Source organism: Sorex araneus, chromosome 6 (assembly GCF_027595985.1).
Source record: "Sorex araneus isolate mSorAra2 chromosome 6, mSorAra2.pri, whole genome shotgun sequence".
NCBI lineage: Eukaryota > Metazoa > Chordata > Mammalia > Eulipotyphla > Soricidae > Sorex > Sorex araneus.
This window is the reverse complement of record NC_073307.1, coordinates 133,216,267-133,239,684: the sequence shown is the minus strand read 5'-3', so window position 1 is coordinate 133,239,684 and position 23,418 is coordinate 133,216,267. Positions and strand designations below refer to the sequence as shown.

The window sequence follows — 23,418 nt, the reverse complement described above, 5'->3', positions numbered from 1 at the left end:
TGGCCAATCAAGAGTAGATAAAAAATCTAGGAAACAGAAAAATTACCTTTATTTTTTCAAAGAAACATGTTTAAGTGTGTTACTGCTAGTTCCCATTAGCAAAAGAAAAATATTCTAGTTTTAAAATTGTAGTATAAAAGGTGCAAGGAGATAGTACAGTGATTAAGGCGCAATGTCTGGCTTGCCTTCAACCTGAGTTGTATCTGAAGTAGCCCAAGCTTCCCATACACTGCTGGGGATAAGCCCTTGGTTATCACTGGACAAAGTCCAGCAGGCCCAGCACCATCAGGATGATCCTCATGGTCCATGCCACCACAGGACCCATGCAGAACACCATCCTGGGGCCCTGGCATTCAACCACTAGTTTGGTCAGCTGAGTATAGCTGGAAGTGCCACCTAGCTTTCTCAGCATAGCTTGTGAGTTTAAAAACCCCAAACTCTCTACTAGAAAAGGAAAAAGATTATTTTGTGGTAGGTAACTGAGAATGACGGACTTTTTATTTCTTTTCTTCTCAAGTCACAATAAAGAAGTAAGGCTAAAAATCAAGCTACTAGTAAACAATTGTAGTATTAAAAGTCCTCCCATGGTAGTCTGATTTTTTTCCATGTCAAGAAACAAGCTAAACAAAAATTCTAATATGGTGACTGGAGCAATAGTACAGCAGGTAGGGCGTTTGTCTTGCACACAGCCGACCTGGGTTTGATTCCCAGTATCCCATATGGTCCTCTGAGCACTGCCAGGGGTGATTCCTGAGTGCAGAACCATTGCCAGGTGTGAACCATAAAGCAAAAAAAAAAAAAAAAAAAAAAAATTCTAATATGAATTAACCTCATATGCTAACATTAAAAGGCTTAAAAATAATTGATCTTTGGCTTTATTTTACAAATTATACAGTTGGAGAGAAAACCAAAGACAAAGTAATTTTAAAAGAAAACCATATGACCTAATACCTAATCAGGCTGGAAAAATAACTGAGTCATACGGGAGGATATCAATAACTGAATTTTAGAATGAAAGTTTAGAAATACCCATATATATACAAAAAGCCAACTATTATTTGGTTTTATTATTTCCAAAAATTCTGAGGATTTTTTTTTTCTTTACAGAGCAATCCCTAATACCGTTTTACTGTAGTCAAAAGCAAAGAAAATTAAAAATTCCAACCTTCATTCCAAGACATTTCTTCAAGATACACTTGGGCGTCTACTGGTCCCATGTTTCTCAGATCATCTTCTGTAAAATATAAAATGAGACAATTTTAATACTTTAATCATAACACAATAAGAATGCTGGGTAGCCTGGTCATTATAGTTGTATTTACTTCTTAAATGCTTTACTTACAGGACAGGAGACACAGTACAGCTGATAAGGTGCTTGCCATGCACATGGCCAACCTAGGTTCAATTCCAGCACCCCATTCAGTCCCCCAAACCCTGCAAAGAGTAATACCTAAGCACAGAGCCCAAAGTGAGCACTAAGCATTGCTGGATGTGAGCCAAAAACCTAATCAAACTAAACTAAAAAAAAAAAAAAGAACACCCCCCCAAACAAAAGAAAGAACTTTGTTTACAGGGGCGGAGCAAGCTCAGTCAGCTGGGTATATATTTGCATTTATTCAGGAGAACTAAGTTTGACCCCTGGCAGTGAATAGCTGAATGGTCCCCTGAGAACCACTGGAGCAATCCCCAAGCCCAAGAAAGACTGAGCACCAGAAGATGTGACCGCCCCCCCCCATCAACACACACAGACACACACACACAGACACACACACACAGACACACACACACACACACACACACGGCCAGGAATAAAACCCAAACCACCCTCAATACATTCAATAGCAGTTTGAAGACAACCTGACTGAAAAACCCAAAACAAACCAGTTCCTGCATTTATGTATTTATTTGACTCCCTACATGATGTTCAGAGGGCACAAAGGCACTCCTGACAAGACCACGGGCCTGTGGTTCAATGCAAGGGCACAAGGATGCAGCACTGCATGGGGCCTGCAGGGACTACCAGGGCACCCTACGTGCTGAGGGCCTTCTGGGTTTAGGCCCCACAATGCCCCCAGAGGTCACATGGTACGTGGGATGGAACCCGGAGATACCATGGTCCTCCTACAAATCGTGCTAATTAAAAAATCTAACACCCCCCCCACCTTTTTTAAATTCTTCGAAAAGAAAGCTTCATTGTTTATTTTGCGTTCTGGCTTTATGCTTGTGCCTTCAACACTTTCAAGACTATTTTCTGCTCCTCCATAAGAAGAGCATGCTTGATCCTGTCTGACATGTTCTGTTTTGCTTTAGATAGCCTCACTACCTAAAGGACTTTAGGTCTCGCAGCACAGACTTCTCGAAACCGGCTGGGGCACACACCACATGCAGACTTTAGCGCCTTCCCAACATTTTTTGGTATAAAGATAAACAATTCTATTTCCAGGGGTTTGGGACAGGCTGGTTTTGTTGGAGGCTGTGTTGTAGGAGAGCAGAGGCCTGTGTCAAACACTGGACTATTCTGTAGGCCTTGAAGACACCATCTGGGAAGAGACTCTAACCCTTTTTTTTTTTTTTTTTTTTTTGCTTTTTGGGTCACACCCGGCAATGCACAGGGGTTACTCCTGGCTCATGCACTCAGGAATTACCCCTGGCGGTACTCAGGGGACCATGTGGGATGCTGGGATCCGAACCCGGGTCGGCCGTGTGCAAGGCAAACGCCCTACCCGCTGTGCTATCACTCCAGCCCCTCTAACCCATTTTTAAAACAAATATGCAACATTCAAGATGAAGTTGATTCTGACAATTCCTTGTTTTCAACTAATACGAGGTGGAAAAGTTTTGTGTCTGAGAAATTGTCTATAATTAAGAAAGGAAGCATAGCGTTCAGTAAAACTAGCCATATTTGAACCTTAGTTATAAAATTTTGTTAGCTTTCTATCCTTCAGCCCAACTGGGCTTTCCATAACAGAAAGGATGCTATGACTGAACTCTGTTCTGTATCCCCCAAATTTGTATGGCAAATCCCAATGGAACTCTCTTTGGACATAATACTGTACGGGGTTCATTAGGATTAAGTCATAAGAGTAAAATTCTAATGCCATGGGTTTATAAAAAGCAAAGGAAAACTTCCTTCCTGGACATAAGCCAAAGAAAATATTAGGGATACACATGGCAATAGGCCTTAGAAGAGACTTTTTGCCAGGATTTTCACTGGCATCTTTGCATCAGAACTGGGAAAAAAAAAAGTTTCCCTTGTTTAAGCCACTCAGCCTGGGGAATTTGATTACTGCAGGTGAAGCTGGCTAATATAAGGTTTTCCACCAAATGAAATACTGCTAAAAGTGCTTGAGAGCAATGGTTTCCAACTGTCAGTTTGTGAAATGATCCTGGACCACAGGTGTGAAAAGGTTGAAAACCACTTTTTACCTCACTCAATTTTGAGTAGTGGTTTCTGACCACAGGTTTATGCCCATCTGCAAATATAAGAAGGCTGAAAACCACTACTTTAAATAAAGTGCTACCCAAATGTAAGAGTCATCTAATTTGAATTGCTTATAACTGAGTAGTAAAGTAACTTACAGGAAGATGTTAGTGTATTTCAAAACCTTACAACACTTTTTCTGTTTGTTGGGCCAAAGTTTTCCCCAGAAGCAGTCTTCAAAGAAGCCTGGTATTCCACATAAATTTAATGAAAGAAGGGTTCAGGTAGCATGAGCTTGAAGTGTTGCTTAAAGCAAGTATTCTTTGGGACAAAGAAAGCAACTATAGATGAGAAGCAGTTGTCTTTATTTTAAAAAGCATGTTATACTTCCTGTATGCTTGTATTGTTCTTCTAGAATCCAATGCTTAAAAGAAACTACTAAAATCCACCCCCTACCCCAATGAAATTTTCTTTAGCTGTCTCACTAGTCTCTTATTCACTTGCTGTAAATGCTTCTCTTTGTTCTGTTGTGTGAATGTCTGTAATTTAATTATATTTAATAACTGCCTGTTCAAAATTTATTGGTGAGTTACACAATTTAAAAATAGATGAAAAGATTATACAATATTTTGAATCCACTATAGATTTCTATTAAGGCATGTCAAATATTATATTACTTCATATGTGCTGGGTGCCAACAGTTTATTCAACTGTCCCTAATATCCAACGCTGGAGACCTCGGCCCATTGGTCAGGTGTAGTTCCTCTTGTGTGTCCACTGAATGCTTCTAAATAGTATCAGTATGCTGTTATTTCCGAACAAGATGATTTCCACATTTTATATGTATATATATTTGGTTACAGGTTTTTAATATTCCTAATTTTTAAAAAATTCTACATTAAATTTATCACAAATGGAAAAAAGAATACCCATCACATTTTAATTTCTTACTCAGAAGAAACCAGGTAATTTGAGGGAAATGAAACCCTTCTCGATTTGATACATAGGAATAACTAATACCAGATCTTGTGTAGTGAGGGGAAATCAGGTATAAATAACTTATGGTCAAGTTGTGTACTCCAAGGTACCTACTCCAGGACATTTTAAATAATTCAGTGAGATCAAAGCAAATGCAGGAAGGCACTGGTAATAACAAGATGAAGATGCCTTAAACTAATCTCAGAACACTTTATTAGAGCAACCTACAGAAAAACAGTGAATTCATTCATATTAATTTTTAAATAACTAGAAATAACTGACAAATATAACTGCCAACAAAGTCAGTTTCATGTTGGTCTGCTTCTCTACTAGGAATCTATTGTAAGGCTAACTAGTTACTGTTTCTTGTGAATCCATTCTATTATTCCACTTACTCAAAAAGGCAACTTCTACATGTTTATTTTTGTGCAGGACTGAGTATAGAGTTAAAGTAGATAACTACTTCATAGTTAAAAGAGCAGCATAAGCCATGTCTCATTAAAAAAAAGAAAACAGCACACAAAAATGGTTAGTACTTCAGGTCAAGGTTAAAAGGTATTCCTAAAAGATCTAGGTTAAAAGGTATTAAGGTATTCTTATGTTTTGTGGCTATCTAAACACCTACCTGACCATTCTAAACTAAGTGCATATACCCAGGATTCTGGGGTGATTTGGTTTTAAAATTCTCTTACACAAAAGAGAACATACTGAATACTTCTCCTTTATATGAATGGTAACAGGAAAATATTGCCTTGATGATTTGCTGTGGTGGCAGGCTAAAAGGAAGCAGTACAAGGAGTCACAGAAACCGTCTGGGTTGCTGACTATATATATGGGTGTATTTACTGTGAAAATACATCATCCTGTACACTTAGAATCAGTGCAGTTCTCTGCTGTACTTCAACAGAAAGTGGTTTTTTGGTTTTTTTTTATTTTGGTTTGGTTTTTTGGAGGTGGTGGGTATGTGGTGGTGGTGGTGGTATTTGGGTCACACCTGGCCCAATGCTCAGGGGTTACTCTTGATTTTGCTTTCAGGAATCACTATTGGCAGCCTAGAGAACCATATGGGGGCTGGGGATGGAACCTGAGTTGGCTATGTGCAAGGCAAGCATCCTACCTACTGTACTTTAGCTCTAGATAAAGTTTTGAAGCAATGTCCTGAGAGTAATGACTGCACTTATTTAATTTAGGCATTGTGATTTACAATACTGTCAGTGATACGGTTTCATTGATATAATGTTCCAACACCACACCATCTGCCAGAGTGTTGCTCCTTCCTCCGCCTACCCCCTTACCCCTTACCCCCAGTTTCTCCACTGCGTGGTAAGCTGAGTTCTGGAGACCACTTCCCAGGTTCTGTTGCCTTTGGCCGTTTGTTACTACTTTACTATGCTTCTTTATATCCCACTACCAACTATGAGCATAAACATTTTGTATCTCTCCCTCTCTTTCTGACTTATTTCACTCAGCATGATACTCTTAATGGCCACATTAAAAGATAAATAAGAGGCCAGAGTGACAGTAAGGTGGGTGGGGTGCTTGCTTGCATGCAGCTGACCTGAGCTTAATCCTTGGTGCGCCATATGGTCCCCCACGCACGCCAGGAGTGATCCCTGAGCCTGAAGCCCCAGAAGTAAGCCCTGAGTTCCACTGAGTGTGACCCCCAAACAAACAAAAATAAAACAAAGGAGAGATAAGGAAAGAAAAGTTAAGACAAAGAAACTAAGTCTCATAAGAAAGTACATGTTCTTTGAAAGGAGGTAATCTAACGACTTCTAAAAAAGGCTGGGGTGATTAACTCAGGAAAATTGGATCCCTGGAGAACTGTATAATGAGCAGAGGGGGTACAGAGAAGTAAAAGGTGAATCTAAATGCCGGGAAGGGGGCTCGGGGGAGGAGGTGACCAAGATCCTTTGTCGGGAGGCAGGTGTCCAGGGAATGAGGCAGCAGAACTCCCCGCTCTATGATGACAAAGAAGGAGCACAAACAAATCAGTGTGGGGTATTTTGAAGAAAAAAAAAAAAACAAAAAAACAAAAACAATGATCTCTGCTTGTCCACAATTGTGGTTATAATTAGAAAACTTAATTTGTCTCTAGCCCTCAAAGTAACTCACAGGAACCTCTAATTAGCTCTGATAATTGTCTACTAATCAGTCATGGCATCTGCAAAATAGTAAATTCCTTCTCTTTTGAGGATTACATATTTTTTTCCTAGTACTATAAGTACCTGACAGTGTAAATTTTATCTCAAAATTTCTATCTCAAATGCTACCATAAAATATTACTTAAAATATTGAAAATATTCAGGAAGTGACTAATTAAAAGAATGGATCCAAGATTTAAATACGGAATCTTACCCACAGAATGGCAATAACTTAAAAAACAAAACCAAATGTCCCAGCTATCTGCAAAGTCCTACCTAACATTTGGTGTACTCTATCTTGAGTCCAATGCCACTACATGATTCCTAATTCCTTTGATGTGAATAAGTTTTGCTTTTTCTATGGTTTCTAAGAACTTTAAGGTCCTTTTCACATACTTACTGTGCTGTGCTTACAAAAACTTAAGTCAAATATGAAGACAAGAAAAATACCCCAATTTACTTCCATATAGAAAGCAGTGTATTATCAAGATTCTTATGGACTATAATGATGAAAATAAAATAATTTATGTGGTTACTTGAAAAAGAATCTTTCAGTCTTTAGAAGTATAGGCCCCTGTGACCTTGTGTTCTATTGGATTTGTCTGACAACAAGAGGTGAAAGAATTCTGTGGCTCTATTGTCTCAACGATGGGATCTAAGAAAACACTGCCAGGACTCATCAGAGAGGTTTATGAGCCTGCAATTCAAAGAGATTAAAAGGAAAATCTACGGAGATTCTTTCACACTGAAGAATAACATTAAATAACTATTAGCAGCTTGGTTCAGTAAAGCTTACTAGAACTCTCGCTGGGTCATTCAAACTTTCTAAAAGAGGAAAGGTTTTTTTCAGCTCCATTTGGGAATCAATAAATATTTCTTACTTCTTACAAGACAATGAAATTCCAGTCTTTTTAAACTTCTTCCTAATGATAGTAAAATTCTAAACAACTCTTTGCTGCCTAAATAATTATACTTCTTAATCCCAGGAAACCTTTTTAAACTATAGCTATTATTCAAATAAGTAAAAATAAATAACAAAAAGCTACAGGAGAGGAATTTAACTTTATTAATTATAGTTGAGTTATCTAAAAGTCTTGTTCAACCCAATACTGATCAAAAGGCCCAGACCATCTACAGCTCTGTCCCTACTATTGTATGTAGTGATGTCATGTTACTCAAGTGATCAAGTCTACAGAATGCATTTGTTGAGTAACTAGCCCATTATTTATTTCTGTGCATTTAGAAATAAAGCTTATTTCAAATTTATGGGTGTGTGTTAAGTTAGTAGCAATCAGCAGTATTTTCTCTTAGGTTTAACTATTTTAAAACAAAGTTATTAAATTCCAACAATCACCTCATTCTTAATAACCATTTCACTATACGTTATTGAAATTTTTATATATGCAATAATGATGGTAACTGTTTACTTGGAATAATCTTTAATTTAATAAAAAAGTCAGACTTGGGCAACATTTAACTTGAAGCCTGTTCACTGAATCATCAAACTCTATAATCCTTTCCCAGATATAATTTCAAGGCTTTGCATAGAAAAGAAAAATTATAAAACTGGAATTGAATTATAAATTTGAAAAACTAAATAGCATTTCTAAAGGAGTGATAAACTCAATGCACAGGACAGTTACCAATAAACTTGAAAATTGATTTTCATGCGTTAACACAGAACAGGTAGAGTAACTAGAAATAGACCTGGCTGCTTTTGAGGCTCAAATATACCTAATTTGTAAATATTTGTAATTAAGAGTACTAAATTGTCCACACCTATTCAAACCTCCACAGTCCAGCACAGTGATTTAAGAGTCAGAGAAAAGTGGCTTTGAATTGCCCCTCTACCAATTACTATGTGGCTTTAGTCAAATTACTTAACCCTTCTGTGCCTCAAACTGTCTTGAAAATAGATGTTAATATCTTCCTCACAAGGTTGTTAAACAATAATTAAAAGACAATTATCTGAGTATGAATGCAATAAATGGCAGCTGTTTTAAACTGTTATCTCAGAATGTTTGTACTGACCTGGGCCTCATAAAAAAAAATAAATGAATAAATAAAACAATTTCAAAAAAAGGACTAAACACCAATCCATCATTAGGAAAGTCTCAGACATCACAGCATAGAAAGGCTGTAATTCTTGACCCATTCTGGGTTTCTAACAATGCTATAAAAGTCTAATGTATTTTGGGGCTGGAGAGATAGCACAGCGGGTAGGGTGTTTGCCTTGCACGCGGCCGACCCGGGTTCAAATCCCAGCGTCCCATATGGTCCCCTGAGCATGACCATGGGTAATTCCTGAGTGCAAAGCCAGGAGTAACCCCTGTGCATTGCCAGGTGTGACCCAAAGAGCAAAAAAAAAAAAAAAAAAAAAAAAAAAAAAAAAAAAAAAAAAAAAAAAAAAAAAGTCTAATGTATTTTGCTATTGTCAGCCTCATTAAAACGGACCCATAATCCAAGCACAAATTATGTAATTATGTAAGCCTTCGAAATATAAAGAACAAAAGATAGAACCACAGGGAAAAAATAATTTGTGGATTAAATTCAGAGAGTAAAAGTGGATATTGAATTAGAATACCAGGGAAGGCTATACTTTTCCCTGTTTTTGGAAAGGAGGGAGGTGAAGAACATGGGAGGACCTTACTTCAATCTTGATAAAAGAGTAAGGAATGAGGGGCTGGAGCAATAGCACAGCGAGTAGGGTGTTTGCCTTGCATTCAGCTGACCGGGGTTCGATTCCCAGCATGCCATATGGTTCCCCGAGCAATGCCAGGAGTAACTCCTGAGTGCATGACCCAGGACTGCATCACTGGGTGTGACCCAACTCCCCCGCCCCCCAAAAAAGAGTAAGGAATGAGAAGAGCAATAAAAAGAAATTATTACTGGGGCTGGAGCGATAGCACGCAGCCAACCCAGCATCCCATATGGTCCCCTGAGCACCGCCAGGAGTAATTCCTGAGTGCAGATCCAGGAGTAAGCCCTGTGCATTGCCGGGTGTGACCCAAAAAAGCAAAAAAAAAAAAAATATATATATATATATTACTAATAATCTCTATTCGTGAATTATTTTGATAATTCATGAATACTCAAAACACCTTTCCTTATAAGGGGACTAAACCAGACATGGCTGTTTTCACTTTAACTGTGTAGGTCTGGTATTGCATTACACAATTAATTTTGCTCCCTTATTGTGATAAATATTTGAGAATGAGTAAGCAAATAAATTATAAGCAAATGAGGAACATATTTTAACATTTTTGTGTCAGAGGACCTGAATCAACATGAAATCTCTTATGATCAAAATATGAATCTTTCCTGGAAAGCAAGTTAATGTAAAAAAGTCAACAAACTCCACAAGAGGAGAAACATTAATTTTAAACGTAGATACTATGAACTTAGGTTCATTCATCATTAGGAACAAGAACTTAAGTTACTACAGCAGTAGATATTTATGCAAATTGTATTATAAAGTTGGCCTTTACAAAAAATTGGTTTAGTCATAACAGGGTTTCCATTCATGGTCATAATCAGAATTTCTATTCGATTTTAGGAATTCGAAAATTGGCTGTAAAAATGCGCTTCAGGTAAAACTTGAAGATAACCATCAGGGGGCATGTCTTTTTGGTGACTGTTTCTGGGAAAAGTAAGTATGTGAAATGACGCAGAAAATTCATGTCGACAGTTAGGGACTGGCATTTTCTTCTGAAGAAGGAGAGTACTGATAAAAATGTCTGCAAGGATTCTCCTGTTTCATCTTGCTTATCATAATATGGTAAACACATTATGTGTTATTTTTACTTAAATGCAAATACCTATTATTTTGGCAATGAAAATGTATAATAATTCTGAATGATTTTGAAAATATATGTCTTTCAAATAATGCTATAAAAGTCTGTGCAAGATGATAGTGTTAGTTCTGATATAATTGGGAATTCTGATGTAAATGAAAATTTTAGATAGTGTGTTTATCTAATTCCAATCTCCAGTCCCTCCTTGGCCCAACTGACAACAATGGATCTAAGGCTGGGATGAGTTACCTCTCCCATTGCTTGTTGCTTCCTTCAAAGCTAAAACTTGAGTTTCATACTATACACTGGTCACTTGTGCTCAGCTCAGTTTCCAACCAATGAATTACAAATGTGTGTTGATAGTTTGTGGATGTAATTTTTTTCCACACGATCTTCTAAATATCATAGATATAACAACCCATGCCTGGATTGATTAGATAACTTGGTTAGGTTATTTCCATAGCTGCTAATTAACTTTCTCCCACAGTTGTTTACATTTGGTTGGCCTAGATTATTTTATTTGGATTCCTCTATCTAAGACCTCATTCCTCTCTAATTCTATTCTAATAAAGTAACACAAGATAAATCCCAAGATGTATTTGTATTAGAGTAACAGCAAAAGGGTTGCTCTTACAGGTGGTATCGAGTATCATTCCTCAGCTCCAGCGTGCAAAGCTTGTGTTTGGCTCTTTGAATAATCTCTCTGGCCACTAAATTTACTTTGTACTTTTTTAAAGCATTATTAACTTTGACTTCATTGAAGGCTTTTTCCTCTTCGGATCCTAGAGAAGTAACCTAAATGCAGGAACCGGATCGTAGAGAAGTAACCTAAATGCAGGAGCTGCATCTCTATCAAGTCACTAAGACACCAAAGATTTCTGTGCAACATTACCAAGCTACTGGTTCATGACCTGTGATTATTTTCCATGTGTGTGGTCTTTGCCTTTTTTTTTTTTAGGTATTGTGAGTTGCAATAATATTTACGTTTTAGACATACAAAGTTATTAATACACAACATACCAACAGCCCTGCACCACCATCTCAAAGTTCTTCTCCTCCATGCTCCCAAACCCAATATGGCAAACCCAGTTCTTTTGGCAGAATCTCAAGTTTGACCTTCACTGGCTATTATCTTTTCCTTTATTTTGTTTCTTTATAATCTACATATAAGTGAAATTTTCTGGCATTTGTCTTCTGTGGGACCTGAATCCATAAAATAACTGAATCAAGAAAAATCCATGGACCCAAATCCATTAAACAACTGAATCAAGGGAAAATTCTCCATGAGACTGACTTTAAGAGTATCTTCAGTAATTCAACTCCACTACCAAAGAAAATTTAAAAAAGTTAAAAAAAAGAAAAAGCAAATGGTACGACATCAATTAAAAAACTTCTGCACTGTGAAAGAAATTGTGGCAAAAAATGAAGACATCTACTGTAAATGAGAACACATATTTGTCTACTACACATCTAACAAAAGCCTAGTATCCAAGATATGTATAAAGCACTCACAAAACACAATATAAAAACAAAAACAGTCACATAAAAAAAAAGAGAGAGGAGTAACATTCCCTGAGATAATATACAGTGACTGACAGGAAAAGGAATGAGCGTTCATTCACTCATAGGATAATGTAAATCAAAACAATGAGATACTGTCTCCTCTCTGTGAGAATTTGCTATAACAAAAATTCCAGAAACCACCAATGCTGGTGGGTTTGTGGCAAAAAAGGGGTTCTCATTCACTGTTGGTGGGGAAGTAATCTGTCATAGCCACAAAAGAAACCAAAAATTTTAAAATGTGGATTCTACATGAGTTAATAATTCCATTCTGTGTGTGTGTTCACGCATGCAATTTGTTTTGTTCTAGGGAACATGGCTACAGTAGTGATAACATGTTATGGTTTTGCTGTTCAAGACTGCTATGCCTTCACTACCACCTAAGAGGTGAAGATCCTCTATCACTGTTAGTATGATTAATATTTGAGAAAACTCCCACAAGGTTTATAAAGGCACCACAATCTATTCAAAGATTATAAAAATGTGAATCTATTCTAAATCCTATAAAGATATTTCAAGTGGTCCAAGGTGTCTGTATTATAAAACCTGACTTTAAATAGCAACATGTTTTTCAAGATAACATGGAAAGCAGTGTTTGGAAACATACCCAGAAACAATGAGATTAAATATGCCAACTGGAACTCAATGATTACACTCACTAGTTAACACTGCTTTCAAAATGTTTACCATCTAGGACCTGAATATTTACTTATCCATTTTTAGGTTTGTTTGCTTTTAACCTGGTCAACATTAGTCTAAAATATTAACTACAAATACACATGTGGAAAATAGTGTGAAGACACACACGCACACACACACACACACACACATATATATATATATATATATATATATATATATACTTTAGGTTATCTGTCCCAGAATTTTTCTTTATTTAGAAGATCATCTTATTTAAATCATTTGATCATTTCTTTTGTGAAGCAAAGATATATGGATACAAACCTTCTTACAGAAAAAAAAGGCTATGGGTTTTTTTGATGAAACTGTCCTTACAACAGACACCAACTTTTAGCTGTGAAATGAGAAAGCACTCAAAATCAGCTAATAAAACATCTACTGCTTCTGTTCCAAGTATTACAGAGCTCAAATTTATTTTGTACTGCCAATTAATGCACTATAGGTAACAAACATATTTAAAGCACAATTTATACCATTAGTCTACATGAAAGATTTCTCTGAAATAGAGCTACTTTTATGCCCCTAGTGAGTAAACAAGTGGAGACAGTGCTTTGACCCAGTATAACAATTTCTCTTTTAGTTAACTTTCTTGTTAGCAAACTATCATTCATAAAGGTTTTCATCTAAGAGAATGTAAATCCTTATTGTTAGAAATTTATTTCCTTCTTTTGAAGAGACATTCATTACAGATGGGTAAGTTAAAAAAAAAACAATATTCAAAAGAAATGACAATATAAAACTAAAATGTTCTGAGATTTTTTAAAAAACAGTTCTAATATGAAAAGCTAAAAATGACGTTATGTTTTCATAAAGAACTTCTTCACTTCCTTTATCAAAAGCTAACCTACCTCATTTTAAAGATGAAACAAAACACTATTTAGAGCCTCTGATGAAGGAAATATTTATATGTAGGACTAAGGTAGAAAAATGCATAAAAAGTTATGTTCCTATTGTACTTTAGTTCATAGCTCAGTCCAGTAATCACTCATCTGAAAAATTTGCAAGCCATACTGATATAAAAACACTAAGCCAAAGTTGGAGAGATACTGCAGTGAGTAGGGTGCTCGCCTGGCATGTGGCTGACCCGGATTCGATCCCCAGCATCCCATATGTTCCTTCATGCATTGCCAGGAGTAATTCCTGAGTGCAGAGCCAGGAGTAACCCCTGAGCATGGAAAGGTGTGTGGCCCAAAAACAAACAAACAAACAAGAAAACAAAACAAAGCAAAAAACTCTTAAGCAGAAGATAAGCCTATTTACCTGCATCATCAGTAAGGACCACTCTTCAATATATTTTGTATATCTAAACTGTGTTGTGAACTGGTCAGTAGTTGACAAAAGTCCAAGTGACACAAGTTGGTTTCATGCAAACTTCAAAACCAAGGACTCAAAATTCTAAAGAAAACCAGACTTTGAAGGATTTCTCAAAGGCAATGAGAAAGGTTTTCAGATGTTGATTATAATATATTCTAATACACATTAGAAAAGTCAAAAATTATTGCAAAGATACATTTATCAGTATCTTTAACATTTAAAAAAAGTTTTAAAAGAGTAGAAGGGCTTAGAGTTGATTAATATTCTGTATGAGTTATTATTTAATATTCTAATATATAAACAATTAGCTTGTGACTACATAGAAAGCAGAAAGCGGTCACGTTGTACATATACAATCCTTACTTAGAAATACTTAATTTGTCAGTATGACTCCCTCTAGAAATAAATTTGGACAAGCTATAGATAACTTTTCCTGTTTTGGTTTGTTTATGGTTTGGGGCTATACCCAGTCAAGCTCAGGGCTTACTCCTGGCCCTCCCCTCAGAGATCATTCCTGGGAGCTTGCCATATGGGTTGCTGGAAATCAAATCTGGATTGGCCAGTGCAAGACAGATGCTTGACTCGCTGTACTATCACTCTGCCCCTCCCCCATAACAGACTTTTTAAAAAAGAAAAGTTATTTATGTTTTAATCATTCTGTCCCCTAGATAACATGTTTTTATCCTGTTTTTATTTCATGTCCTACAAATACTGCCTTATTTTTCAAATAGACTTTTCTAACCTTAGCAGTAGGAACCTTAAAATTATTTCATAAGATTTGATGATCTGCAACAGAGGACACCGGAGAGGATTCAATAATCTGCTACAGAGATAGCTAGCTTTTATCAACATTGAGGAGTCAATGCTCAGCCTGGTGCACTATCTCAGAGTGCAATTGAGTGTTTTTCCCACAGGCTATCACTGATTATTGACTCTCGCCATTAGCATGTAGGAGGCATAGTGGAGGCTCAAACAGAAGGCTGTGGGACTCCTGTCCACAACCAGGGCTGAAAGACAGCCTATCACTTCGTGTAACTGTGGACCGTGTGTGACAAACCTGACCTACATTTCTCTCCTTTTTCAGAAGAGCTTGTCACTGTTTTAGGAAGCTGTTTCCTAAAATACGGAAAAGAAGCAACTTTTAAAACTGACTTAAAACATCCTAGGTAGCAATCTCATAAGGGATTTTATACATCCAGAATGCAATCAGGAAATCTAGCTTTAAGACAAGGTCAAAGACAGCCCACAGATAATCCTATAATATTGCTCCCTTTAGATTATCACTTATATCATATACAGTCTAAAAAAACTGCCAAATAATTTAACCAGTTCATAATTAAACTTATTCAAAATTTCTTAAACATATAAAACATGTTAATTAAGAATGTATAATTAAACATTTTTTGTTAGTTATGAAAAGTAGCTTTTATGGCTTCACAGAGCCACATCCGAGTAGTTTTGTTAACTTCTCAATGGATACACAATAATCACTAACAAGAATAGGGCATAATTAAAAACAATGATGAGGGGCGGAGTAAAGAAGCAATAATAACTTGGTGCAAACGCTGGAAAACGCTCCCCAGGAATGGCTGCAGACTGTGCTTCAAGGACTTGCCAATGTGCATGATTCCTCACCCCGAGTACCTACCATGCCGCTGCAGGTCATACTCTTTTTTTGTCTCTTCATTCCCTAGAATTTTCCATGCCTGATCAATTTCGATGAACTTCTGTATACATTCCTTCACTGTTCCTGCTGGCACATCTGCACTTTGTTTATCTGGATGATACTGCCAATCAAAAATAAGAGAAGTGGTGAATAGAAAGAATTGAGTGGGGGGTAGGTTAAAAAAAAAAAAAAAAGTAAATCTGAGCGTTAGTTAAGGAAGAAGGTAATGGGAAGATGAAAACGAAGATGCCAAGGCAACAAGACAACAGCGTTGGGCACAGGAGACAACTGCCAGGTTAATTAGACCACTGGAGTAGCTATAAATCCACCAGTGACATGATCTGTCACAACGTGCAAAGACAGCATTTTCTGGATAATTTGCTAATGGAATCACTGGTCTCATGGACAAATTACCTAGAGAGGATGACTAACACAAACAGAAATAGGTACGTGCAGACAAGCAGGACATGACAAAAGAAGAGCACAAATTAGGCCAAGTATGAAGTTTGCCTTCACCTACATTATGTCTTTTTTCATGAAATTATACAATCATACTTTAAATAAAACAATTTTCTTCTGGCTCAGTAATAAAAATTTTAAAGGTATAAATTCCAAATATAAATGTTTATTGAAAAATGGTCATTCAAGGGTAAATTCTAAACAAACAATTTTGAAGATTAACAAACATTTGAATAATAAGTTGTTTGTAAATCTTTACCAATGTCAATATTTTTTAATGTTGTGAAATTCATTATTTATGTTGTGTTCAGAAACAAAGCTCAATGCCAATTCCTCAATGGTAATGTAAATGTAGTTTTACTAGAAACTTCACTTTTATTATCATTTTATTCCTTTTCTACGTTCTCTGTGGTTGTCCTGCATCTTTAAAAACTATCAGTTCTTTGAAATATTTAATGTTTTATTTGATTTTCAGCAATTTCTATACAAACAAGAAAAGTTTTCCTATTTTTAAGGAACATTTGATTTAATCTGAAAAATACAGAAGATATTTAAGTTACATAATTATTTCACCTAAGTAAATAAGGAAAAACTTGATAACATTCATCTAGAAATTCGAAGTATTACTCTGACCATTTTATCATATTTACTAAAGAACATATTTTAATTTTAAAAATAATTTTATAATTTACTTTGAATGAGTGGGAATAATTTTTCTTATACTTTATTCCAAGGTTTTAAAAATAAAAATTGTTATATTCACATTTCCTGATACAAATGTGATTCATTCGCATACTCATGATCATGGACATTACTTAGCTGTTTTAAAGACAGTAAAAAACAAACAAAAATTCACAGGTATTTTTTTATTTGAGTTGCTCATTTATTATCTGAGTTGCTAAGCTGAAAGTTATGTGGTAAACTATGGCAAGTAATATCAAGTGAAGTAACTTCAATTTCCAGAGTTCACAAAGAATGATTAACATAATGTAGTCTACTGGCTTTGATAATGAATTTATTTGCACAGTGAACTTCTCCATGATGCTGATGATCCTAACAAATATTATTGTGATATTTGGTTCTACAGAAAAACTGATGAATATCTTGTAGGCTGGGAGTAAGATTATTGCAGGGCAAACAAAAGGAATTAGGCTTCCATTTTTCCCTTCGGCAAACTAGTTTTTTCCTATTCCAAATTTATTGGTTATCAACATTTAAGTGTTTAAACTAGTTAATATGACGATTGAAGAAAAGGAAACCTAGTCTTTTTATTGTTTGGTCCTTTGGGGGGCATAATTATCAAATAAATAAATAATTTATGTATAACAGGTATAAAATAATTCAATAATTCAGAGTGATAATTATTTTATGGTTTTATTTTTTTGCTTTGGATCCACACTTTCCTATGCTCAGGGCTTACTCCTGCTGGGATCACTCCCGGCAATGCTCACATGCTCTTGAACATATTCAGGACTGGGGATGTAACCTGGATCAGATGCTTGCAATTATCCTACCCACTGTACAATCTCTGTGGCCCCAACAATTATTTTGTTAATATTACTTTTAACAAAATTATTCCCATTAACAATTAACTAAAATGAATTAGCAATTGAGTTTAATCATTCAAGCGGGATATTTAATAGCCCAAAGCCAAATGGAGTCAACTACATGGAGAGTTGCATAACAAACCTTGGATAATTTAATGTTACTACATACCCCAAGCAGAACTATGCCACTAGTATAAATTTAGATACAAGTGAAAACTCTTAATTGCAATTGTCACATGCTTTAGGTAAGATCCTGGAAAAAATTCTAACCTTACTAACAGTAGGAGCAAAGACTAAGAGATACAAAATTTCTATAAACCATTAAAGAAAGTTTACTTGCCATAATGAATAGTATAAATATGAGTTTGTACCAATCTGACCAAGAAAGTCATGCAAACTAAATATTAGTTTGGTTGCCTCAAAATAAAAATTATCTTTAAATTTTACTGAGTAATATATCAGTTCTAAGATATTCAAATTATAATTTAATCTCTTTTAATAATTTAAGTGTTTTCCTGATGATTATGTGAATTAACTAGCTTATTGATCATCTGAGACTTTTGGTTTATTCTATCATGATTTTAGAATGCAATAAATTTTAATGCAATAAATTGATAAATAAATTTTATCAGAATGCAAGCATCTGATCCAGTAAATTTTATTCAAAGATAAATGGTTCAACTAAGAAAGGGAAATCATAGTAAGAAAATAAGCATGTCATTCACTAAAAGCTTCAAATGAATCTGTTGTGACAGCAAGTTCCAGAATAAAATTAAAATATAAAAAACTGTAAAACATTCTGAAGTAATCTAATAATTGTTCCAAATGATAGTAGTTCCTAATCCTTGGTTCCTATGAAAGTTACCTTGTTTTGAAAAAGGGTGTTTGCAGGTAACTTTAAGTTAAAGACCTTGAAATGGAGAGATTATCCTAAATTATCCAGGTGAGCCTTAAATACTTCCAAATGTTCTCATAAGAAAGAGACATAAAGATTTACATGTACAAAGGAAAAGGTAAGGTGAAAACTACACAAAGAGATACTTGAAATGGTGATCTTAAAGCCAAAGTGGTGAGAACTCAATGAAAACTACTCAGTAACAGTTAAGAATCTTGTGCCAAAAATCTAAGTCAGTGCAAAGCATATGTTTTTTTGTTGTTTTGTTTTTTTTGTTTTTCATGTGTAAAGGCCTGGGTTCAAACACTGGCAGCAAAAACCAAAACAAATAATCAAAGTTGCAAACATAGATGAGAAAATCTAAAAATTTATGCTGAATGAAAGGAGCAAGAATAAAACAACAAATGTATCAGTGATTACACTGGTATGAAATCTACACTTAAGCAAAACTTTTTGAGAATGATAGAAATCAAAAGTTGGTTTCTTAGTGGGAACAGGTGATAGAAACTGAAAGGGGGAATATTTTGAAGAAAGGAGTATTTTGAAGAAATGGAAAGGCTGTAGATTTTGTTTGGGGTGGTATTTAGCCAAGCTGGACACAACTGAAAGATCATGAAAACTGTCTGGTTACAAAAACAAGGCCAGTCATGGCACTAGGATTTAATATTTTATCAGGTTTGGTGTTATGTATCTCCTAGGTAATTTTTTATTTGATAACCAGTGCTTTAACTCTGAATTCTATTTTTCCCATTTTTGTTGAGGCATTATGACTCAGTAGTGTAAATGATAGATTCATGCATACAGTATTTCAACATTATACCCAACACTAGAGTATCCTGTTAATTCTAACCAGCTGAGATTTAATGCCAATTGGTTACCCAATATGGGATTTTTATTTTAGATTTTTCTCCCATAGAAGATTTGAGTGTCCTCTAACTTACTAATTTTACAGTGATTATCAGAATGTGTCAAACTATAGCCCTCAGGTTTGTTTTTATTTTGTAGGGAGCTGGAGTGGGAGCTGGAACGATTGCACAGCGGGTAGGGCGTTTGCCTTGCACGTGGCCGACCCGGATTCGATTTTCCTTCCCTCTCGGAGAGCCTGGCAAGCTACCAAGAGTATCTTGCCCGCATGGCAGAACCTGGCTAGCTACCCATGGCGCATTCGATACGCCAAAAACTGTAACAAGTCTCACAATGGAGACGTTACTGGTGCCCAGGACGACTGTGCTACAGTGCTACAGGGAGCTTGTTAGAATTTTCTACCCTAAACCTACAGAGGGGGCTCCCAGAATTTTCATTTCAGAAAACTTTCCTGACAAGTACTATGCGTGTTAAAGTCAGAGAAGCACATGATTAACTTCTACTGCTTAAAACATGAGATTTAAGTGTAAGTCAGAGAATTAGTGTTTCATAAAATTTTTCCCTGACAGATTCATCCAGGTATGTATCCAAAAATAAAGAGCGAAAAGCACTGAATGAGTGACATGCCTCAATTATTAACCTATAACACCACAATGAAAATTATTTCATGTTTGAAGCCAGGAATTTTTTGATATTTGATACCTTTTGTTCAGTAATTATAAATGCCAACCTCTTTATTTCATTGTTTGCATAAGTGCCAACTTACTTCAACAATGAAGAAGCTGATGAAATCTGAATACTATTCTACTGGTATTTTAATCTGTTGACTTTTTTAAAAAGTGGGAAGTGCGTAATTTGTATCTGTCCTTAACCTGTAAAGACAGTGTCCAAAGACAGGTTTAACTCTGAGAATGTTTTTTCTACTAGAAGGAAAAGAAAACTGGTAACTGAAAAGTTACATATCAAAATTTGGTAAACTGTGAAAGGCCATATACAACATACTGAGAAAACTGCACTTTTACTGAGAAAAACTGAAAATCCTATAGTTCATTAATTTAAATGACCTTTTCTGTTGATGTACAAACAGAAAATTATAACAATTTTCTTTAAAATAAAATCATAAGAAAGTTTTATGATAAACTGCCTGCTACATAATAGGACATTAATAAGATCATCTAAATTGTGGTATACCTGCCTTAATGTCTTCAATATATTATTTTCTTCTTTTTAAAGAAATACTTTTTTTAATCTTACTAATTAGATTGTTACTTAAGTCTTAAGTTAGGAAGATCAGATATGAATCCTTTATAAAATTATATGATTATGCTGTTTTGATTTTAAAATAGAAAGTAACTAGTATTTAAAGGATTCTGGAAAAATTTAATTAAAAAATTAAATGAAAATTAGTTACTCTCTTAGTAATATCAAAGTGAACCCTGAGGACATACACAGTATTTTATTTTATTTTTAATATATCAACAGATAACTTTAGTTTAAGATACTACCTCTCACGACAGTTTCTTGAGTTTCAGAACAAAATTTCAAATTACACATATCAAAAATTCTCAATTTTCATCTTGACTCTATAATTAGTTCCTCCTTCTCCTATGTCTCTTTACATTAAAATTTCCAGCATACTCAATAAATACTGGCAAGCTACATATTGGATATGCCAAAAACAGTAACAATAAGTCTCACAATGGGAGACGTTACTTACTGGTGCCCACTCGGACAAATCGATGAGCAATGGGATAACAGTGACAGTGACAGTGACTCAATAAATGCTAAATAAATGAAAGAAAAGTCATTTCCCAATCCAATCTATAGTATTATGTTCCTTTCTTTTATCCCATTTGTGGTCAAGTTTTTATAGTCTATCTATATAATGTCCTTTTCTATCCCAATGCTGGCCAAACCAAACCAACAGAACCTCTTACCTAGTTTCTAGAAAGTACCTTCTAGCAGCTTTTCAGTCCATTCACCTGCTGCCAAATTTTCCTCTCTTAATTTACTATCCTGACCTTCACATTTTGTGGCTCAAAAATTTGAACCAGCACGCATCTCCCATCCCGTGCTGAAAGTAGACTGAACACGATGGCCACTCAATACCTCTATTGCAAACCACAACACCCAAAAGGAGAGAGAAAGAGCAAAAGAGAATGCCCTGCCACAGAGGCGGGGTGGGATGGGTGGGATGGAGTAGAGGGGTGGGAGGGATACTGGGACCATTGGTGGTAGAGAATGGGCACTGATGGAGGGGTGGGTATTCAACCATTGTATGACTGAAACACAAGCATAAAAATACATAAACCTATAACTGTACCCTCACAGTGATTCACTAATAGAAAAAAATTTTTTTAACTGGCAATATATTGCATAATAAGTCAGCCATATTCTCAGGTAAAAATAACCTAGGGATAAAGGAGATAGCCATGCATAAGGAGTGGGAGGACAGTGCCCGTGAATGTCAGTCATAATAGATGGCTCAATTACTCTTACCTGAACCTTATTATTCTCCTTTCTGGAAAACTTAAAATTCTTAAATTGGTACATAAGGGAATGAAGAATGGCAAATCCTAACAGATTTGCCCAAAGTTCACTGCTATCTCTAGTCTCCCAAATGCATGTTTCTACACCTGTTTTCTTAAAAGCTGAATCACTAATTTATTGACATCACAGACCTCTTAAACAAAATTTTGTTTTATCGTTAGACAAAATATCAAAAAAGTCTTAGTCAAAAAATTAATTAAAGCACTATATTTAGGGTCAGACCACTTAGAATTTGGGTAACTGGGTCATAGCTGATTTTACAAAGTAGGACTCATATTCTTACAATTTATGTGACATTAAGAATCAAAGTTAGGGGGGCGGAGTGATAGCACAGCGGGTAGGGCAGTTGCCTTGCACGCGGTCAACCTGGGTTTGATCCACAGCACCCCAGATGGTCCCCTGGGCACTACCAGGAATAATTCCTGAGCACAGAGTCAAGAGCAACCCCTGATCATTGCTGAGTATGACCCAAAAAGCAAAAAAAAAAAAAAAAAAGAATCAAAGTAAGTTTCCTTTAAGAAATCATTACCTTTTTATACAGATATAAACTTGTGTCTTTTAATTTTCTCCCCATTCATCAAACATTAGTTTTGGGATATTTATATATAATATATATTTAGGATATTTATATATATCACAATGTTCATCACTATCTAATTTCAGAATATTTTCATCATTTTTCTATGCCCGTTAATAGTCACTGTCTATTTCCCTTTCCTTGCAACTTATGGCTAATCTACTTTGTCTCTTTGGACTTGCCTATACTGAACAGAACAGCATACACACACTCGTGCACACTTGTGCACACATAACATACACAAGTGAGCTAACTGCAAAACACAATTTGATTATTAAGTATCTGTAAATAATGAACTCTAATGAATTTCTTGGGCAAAGTTGGGAGAATAGCAAAGAATGTAAAATATATGTAGACAAAAACAATGTTTTTCCAGAGTCCAAAATCTGACACCAACTATTACAAAAGATTTTGTTATAAATAAACCTATAAGTTTATTTACAGTAAAACCCATTACATAACAGTCTCACGGTATCCTGGGAGTAAAGATTTAGTGTGATTACTTGCCAATCATATTAACAGAACATCAGCAGCAGCAGCAGCAGCAACAGCAGCATCATCATCATCATCATTATCCTGTTGATCTTCGAATTTTTCGAGCTATTTCAGTAATGTCTCCATTCGTCCTAGCCCTGAGATTTTAGAAGCCTCTCTTTACTCATCCTTTCCAATGGTGCTGCATTGGAGGCTCTTTCAGGGTCTGGGGAATGAAACCCATCATTGTCACTAGTTATGGTATATGAATATGCCACAGGGAGTTTTCGAGGCCCTCCTATGCAGGCAGGAAACTCTCAGTAGCTTGCCAGGTTCTCCCAGAGGGAGAAGTAGGCTGTAAGAACAGAACAGGAAAAGAAAGTACGTATTTCTTAGGGTCAGAGCAATGGTGCAGCAGGTAGGGCATTTACCCAGCAGTAGCCAACCTAGGCTTGTTATCTGATACCCTAATATCA

At 35.7% G+C, this 23,418-nt stretch overlaps 1 protein-coding gene across 2 annotated transcripts in view; it reads right to left on the bottom strand.

The window, feature by feature from the left end:
- The window catches only part of DNAJC24 (DnaJ heat shock protein family (Hsp40) member C24), a 42,860-nt gene that overhangs the window by 5,813 nt on the left and 13,629 nt on the right, over window positions 1-23,418 (bottom strand). For both annotated transcript variants that reach the window (XR_008630724.1, XM_055142561.1), the window contains exons 3-4: window positions 15,559-15,697; window positions 1,166-1,234 (exon numbers count right to left, since the gene is read on the bottom strand). Coding sequence is in view for 1 of the 2 variants with exons in the window: in XM_055142561.1 (XP_054998536.1) it covers window positions 1,166-1,234; window positions 15,559-15,697 (208 nt within the window). In the remaining variant the exon portion in view is untranslated. The remainder of the gene's footprint in view (window positions 1-1,165; window positions 1,235-15,558; window positions 15,698-23,418) is intronic.